The 6,215-nt window shown below is 66.2% G+C and overlaps 1 protein-coding gene across 1 annotated transcript in view; it reads right to left on the bottom strand.

Annotated features, from left to right (window-relative positions):
• The window catches only part of IL11RA (interleukin 11 receptor subunit alpha), a 10,007-nt gene extending 4,374 nt beyond the window's left edge, over window positions 1-5,633 (bottom strand). Inside the window, exons 1-2 of the mRNA XM_019531684.1 lie at window positions 5,349-5,633; window positions 100-207 (exon numbers count right to left, since the gene is read on the bottom strand). Coding sequence (XP_019387229.1) covers window positions 100-207; window positions 5,349-5,354 — 114 coding nt within the window. The 5' untranslated portion in view covers window positions 5,355-5,633. The remainder of the gene's footprint in view (window positions 1-99; window positions 208-5,348) is intronic.
• Between the last annotated feature and the right edge of the window lie 582 nt (window positions 5,634-6,215).

Below are 6,215 nucleotides of genomic sequence, written 5' to 3'. Positions count from 1 at the left end.
GGCTGCTCGGAGCTGCCCTGCCCCAGCCTGCCTCAGTTTCCCCGGACGCCGAACCCCAGGGACTGGCGGCAGGGACAGGCGGAGTTGGGGGGTACAAACAGACTCACCGTCGTGCCCCCAGGCTCCCGCCGTGGGGAGCGGGGCTGACGCCAGCGCTGCAGCCAGGAGCACCATCAGCCGGCCGAGGCGCGGGGCGGGACGGCGCATCTGCGGAGAGACGGGGCTGGGTTACCCGGCATGGCGGGGGCTCCGGCTCTCGGCCCCAGGGGCAGGCGCGCAGGGCCCCCGGCCGGCCACGTGGCCTCGCTCTGCCTTGCCAGGCCCTGAGATGCCTGGAATATTTCTGCATGGAAAAATCAACAGCAGCAGGGCCGGGGCCTGGCCTGCGCGCCGGGAGCTGCACGCCACCAGCGCCTTGCCATGCTCCCGGGAGCTCTGCCGGTCCGCAGCTCCCCCGCGAGGACCCGACGCCGTGCGAAGCCCCGAAGCCACGAGGTGAAACCCGCCCGCGCTCCGTCCCGACACGGCGCGGGATGCCTGGGCTTCGGCGGGCGCAGCGGCACCACCGCGGCAGCTCCCGGCGCAGGCCTACGCATCGTCCCACCATAAATCATTAGGCAGTCACAGGCTTTTCCGGCCGAACCGCAGGGATAAACACGGCTCTCGAGCAACGGCAGCTGTCAGCGTCCCACCAGCAGCTCCGGCGTCCCAGGGGAACCGGTGCTCTTCTTTCTCCCACCCCAGCTGCCGGGCGGGACCGGGGTGGAAGAGGCATTTAAAAACAACCCCCCGAGGGGCAGAGTTAAGGTGAGGGGGGGACCAGCCACGGTCCTCGATGCCCAGACTACGGCAGGCTTTAAGCGGCTTAACCACAGCCAGGGCCCCCCCAGGACCCGTTCGAGGTGCCGCACATCGTCAGCCCTGGGAGGATTGCACACGCGATCCAGGTGACAGATCGGGGGCTCTGCAAGAGAAAAGCTGCTCTGGTTCTTTTCGGGAGTTGGAGAGAGAGGGGAAACGAAGCACCAGCCTTTCCCATGGCGCGGGTCTACCCAGGGGCATCACGGGTCACCCAGCACAAGGTCCCTAATCTCTGCCCCGGCTCCCTAATCACCTGGCAGAGCAGTCTGCCCCGGGCTCGGGCACACCGAGGGAGCTGGGAGACATGCCAACACAACCTGCTCCAGACTCCACGCCGCGCACGGGGATTAGCCGGCCCGGCCCAGCCAGGCACTGGCCGCACCTCCCCTTGGAGCCAGGTCTGTGGAAGGTCAAGGCAGAGAGAGGCCTGGGCAGAAACCCCAGAGCTGCCGGCTGGCTCAAAGCCGGTGGGAGCTGCAGTGCGGTTGGTGGCCGCGAGTGCTGCCCTCACCCCCAATAAGGTGTGTATGACCCAATTGCTCCCATTGCACAGATGGGTAAGTCGAGGCCAAGGAGGCTGTGGAGGAGGGGGCTTGTCCCACAGTTACTCTGTGGCATAGGTCCAGTCTCCTGGCCCCCACCCCGTGTGCACTCTCCCCCTCACCCCAGGTTTCAGGATGACGAGTGTGCCAGGTCTCTGCAGCCGGGGTCTCCTTGTGAATGGCACCGGTGCCAGCGCAGGGACGGGCTGCCCCCTCGGCACCATGGCAGGGAGACCAAGAGACCTGTCACCAAGGGGGACAGGGGACGTGGCCGGGGACCTCCCCCTGCAGCCAGCCGACCCGAGGAACTTCCCCATCGCTGGCGCGGGGTTCACGGGGAAGGTGCCCCGACGTCCTGGGGAAGGGCACGTCCTGACAGCTGAGAGGCAACGCAGCGAGGGTCTGGCTCCCTCATGGGGTGAGACATGCACACACACCTGCAAACACAGGTGCACGCTTACCTGCCCGCCCATTCACACACATGTACAAATACATACCTTCACACGTGTGCACACATACACACGTGCATCAATATCTGCGCGCACGTGAACTGCACATGCACCCACTCATACACGTTCACGCGCACACATGCTCATAAACACATGTATGCACCCCTGTGCTTACAAACGTGCAGGCACACGTGATTAGACACAAGCATGCACACATACACATGCTCATAAACGCGTATGCAGATGCACGCACACTGCTCCAACATGCTAACACAACACAAAGAGGCGGCCGGGCTGGGAGGGGCCGGGCAGGGGCTCAGCAGCTGGCGGAAGAATGCCTGGCTCTGTCCGCACCAGGGCTGGTGTCATGCCGGGCCCAGGGGGTCTTCAGCCGCCGGCCTCGCCAGGGAACAATGGGCCGCTTTCTCCCTGTCCCGAGCCCCCGCTGGGGTCATTTCAGCCCAGCCTGGAGCTGCACCATGCACGGCACTGCCTGGGCTCGGGCCGCCAGCACCCGGCTGGGTGAGCACGACGCACCCGGGACCCCACCAGCCAGGCCCACGACCACCCCAGGGAGAGGAGGAGAAGAGCATGGGGAGGATTTCTGTTTCTCCATCTGCAGAGAGTGCCTTCCCGGGCCCCGGTGCCAGGGAGCAATGGTTGGGAAAGGGGACGCCGGCGAGCCCCGAGCGCAGACGTACGCGGTCCACGTGCTCCGAGGCTGGGTGTGCCCCTGGGTGCCAGCTCCAACCCCCCACCCCAGCCAGCAACCGGCCGTGTGTCACCGCAGGACCCCAGGAGCCCGCCAGTCCCGCTCCCTGCATGGCCCCCTCCCCTGTGCCAGGCAGCAGCTCCCAGCCCGGCTGCTGGGCCATGTCTGCTCTTGGCTGGGTCGTGTGTGTCGTGTTTCCAGAGCTGGAGAATGGCACGTACACGTGTGCAGCACAGAGAACACACATGCACGCTGCCTACGCACACGTGCACTGGGCACACACGGCACTATGCATACATGCACAGCACTGTGCACACATGCTGTACATACCCCCCAGCGCATGCATGTCTGCAGAGCACACACAAATGTGCACTGCATGCACATGTGCACCGTAGGTGCATATATGGATGTGGCATGGGGCATACACAAGAAGCAGCACACACGTGCACATGGGAACTGCCTACGGGAACTGTATGTGCACATACAGCAACATGTGCATATGCACATGCCACTGTGCACACGTGGCAGTGTGCGCACACACACACACACACACACACCTCTGAATTCCCACAGCCACTACATCCCCTCTCTTCCCCCGGGCTTGGCATCGGTCCCTTCCCCCTCCAGCATGCCCAGCATCACAGTCTGGCACCTTCATGCCCACAAAAGCCTGGGCAGTGACTTGACCTGGGGGCAGCTCCGTGCCCTGGACACCGTGGTGAAAAGCCCACGTGTGCTGGAGACCGGTGGCTGCCCCCCCACAACTCCGCAGGAGGGCACCGCAGCCAGATGGGGCGAGATCGGGAGTGCAGAGGGCCTGGACTAATCAAGCACACTTGACCTCCTCCTCTGGTGCCTGCCAAAGCACTTAGGCCTGGCCACGCCTGTGGCGGCTGTCGCTGGGCACAGCTCCAGGGGTCCGCCTGCTCGCCCGCCCGCCTGGCCCCGGGCCCCCCACCCATGCACTGCGGGGCCGGCAAGGGAGGGGCTCCCACGGCAGGCCAACGAGACACTGAGTGCAGAGCCCACAGACATGCAGAGCTGGAGGCCTGCAGTAGCAGGGCTGCGTGCCTGTGCGCGCCTGCGCATGCAAGTATATGCATGCATGCACGTGCATACATGTGTGTGCATGCATGTGCTTATTTGACCCCTGCAGTCTTCCCTGGCCGGAGTAGGGGGGCTGGACCCAGTGATCTCATGTGGTCCTTTCCAGCCCTAAACATATGCATCTGTGACTCTTCTTTGTGTAGGAGTGTGTACACGCACGTGAGTGAATGCATGCATCTGTGTGCAGATACATGTGTGTGGCCACACATCTGCAGGCATGTGTGCGCATGTGCAGGCACATGTGTGTATACATGTCTGTGCACTCTACATGCATTCACAGATGCATGTATATCACGCATGTGGCAGGGACATGAAGCAGCTGTTAGGTGTTGGGGTGACGGAGGGCTGGAAGCGGGGGGGGGGGCATATGCTCCTGGGGGCTGCAGCAGGGCAGTAGGTGGGCTTGCAGAGGTGCTCAGTGTGGCGAGGCTCTGGCCCGCCATGCGTGGGGCAGCCACAGGGCCTCTATCCCTGCTGCCCTCCCTGTCGCACTGCTGTGGCCAAGGCTGGGCCTCCCCCAGGTCAATCGGAGCTGGGCAGGGGCATGGGAGGCTGTGTGGGACCAGGGTGCCAGGCCTGCCCCCCTGCTTGGCTGTGAAGGCACCACAACAAAACTGCAACCCGCTGCCACGGGGGAAGCCCAGCCAGATCCCACTGGCACCAGCCGCGGCAGCCCAGCCCCATGGAGGAGGGTCTGGCTCCGGGATGCCTGGCGCTGGCAGGCTGGGGCAGCCTCCCCCCCAGCTATGGTGCCCACAGGGGGTCGGCTGCGTGGGAAGCCACCGGCGCCTCGTTCCTTTCTTCCCTTGCCAGGGCTGCGGTGCCCGGGAGAGGGCTCCGTCGCCAGCGTCCTGACCGCAGCTGGCAGGAGAATCCCACCCGGCTCTGGACCCCCGACGTGGAGACGGCGCCCCAGATATTATCCCCCCGATATATGGGGGAGCACGGATGGTGCCCAGACCCCGCTGAGGAGGCACGAGGCTCTGGCCATCCTTGAAGCAGGAGGCTGGAGACACGAGGCCACCATCCTGGGAGCTGGAGCCCAGCAGCGATGCCGGCTCACGGCTGCGTGCGGCTGCCCTGGAGCTCCCCGCACGGCCGGGGATGCCGGCACGGAGGCCCCCGCCCGACAGCCTCGGGCATGGTGACAAGGCAGCGAACAACAGACGGCGGCAGAGAAAATGTCAACGCCAGGAGATTAACGAGCTCCCGACGCCCGCAGGCATCATGGCAGGCGGAGGCCTGCAGAGGCCACGGAGAGGCCAGGGAGCTGGGCGGGTACCGGAGCAGCATGTGGGAAGGCTGCAGTGAACCCACGTGAGACGCCGGTGCCCACGTGGCAGAGCAGGGCTTTCCCCGTGGCCCCGGCTACAGGCACACACAGGGTAGCGCCCGGCACAGCCCCATGGACCCAGCTACAGTCGCACATGGGGTAACACTCGGCACAACTCCACGGATCCAGCGATGGGGTAACGCCCGGCACAGCCCCACAGATCCAGCTACAGCCGCACACGGGGCAACACCCGAAATAGCCCCTCGGGGCAGAACCAGAGCCGCCAGGTCCGGCTGTCCCAGCCCCGTGCCACGCCACCCTAGGAAGTGGCTCCACCCTCTCGCCCCGGCCGCAGGGAGTCCCTGACCCCGTGCCCCGGCGGGGCATGCGTGCCCCCCACATACCTTCATCGCCTGGGGGTGCAGCCCGCGCCGCGGCTCCCCATGGCAGCCCGGGGCTGGCCCACGGCTGCGGGCAGGCAGGGCACGGCCGTCCTCGCCCGGCTGCCGCTGGAGCCTGGGAAAGGCGCTCCAAGAAAAACCCGCTACTCCTGCTCCTCCTCCCCCTTGGCCCCATTGTGCGGGAGGCGAGTCCTGGCTCCAGCTCGGTAACCCGAGGCGCTGGCAGGCGTCGAGCAGCAACTGCAGAGCTCGGGGCCGCGGCCAAGCCTGGGTCTTGCCAGCTGGAGCAGGGCTGGGGGGAGAGGAAAGGGGGGGGCACGTTATTTGTAGGAAAAATAAGTCCTTCCTGCTCTGCTCCCTTCCCCCTGCTGCAAAAATGATTCCCCCCCCCCGGTTGGATTTCAATGCAGGCAGCCGCCGGGGCACGGGGGTCAGGGCACGGGGGCGAGGCGCGGAGCCAGCACCAACAGCCAAGCCGTTACACCCAGGATCGGGCAGACACGGGGCCCTGGTCTGAGTTCGGCAGGACAGGACTGTCCCCTGGCCACACGCTGGGACCCCTTTTTCTGTCCCAGAAGCGCACCCCTGGACTCGGCCCTTGGGGCAGGGGCGGGATTGCTCCGGTGCCGGCAGGAGCACGAGATGGGACCACGCGGCAGCTCAGCGCCCCGCCGACCCCGACCCCGGGCTCTCCTCCGCCCCGTGAGCCTGGAGGCAGCGGGTCAGCCAAGCCCGGGAGCCAAAGCAAACAGCGGGCGCTGGGCGCGGGGCTGCTGGCTTCGCCGCCCTGCAGCCAACGCACGGGGCCCCCTCGGGCCGGCGGGGCTCAGGTGCACTGGCTCGGGGCGGGGAGCAGGACGGTCCAGGGAC

Source organism: Crocodylus porosus, unplaced genomic scaffold, assembly GCF_001723895.1.
Source record: "Crocodylus porosus isolate Cpor-Errol unplaced genomic scaffold, CroPor_comp1, whole genome shotgun sequence".
Classification (NCBI taxonomy): Eukaryota; Metazoa; Chordata; order Crocodylia; family Crocodylidae; genus Crocodylus; species Crocodylus porosus.
The sequence above is the reverse complement of the archived record's forward strand: the minus strand, read 5'-3'. Positions and strand labels throughout refer to the sequence as shown.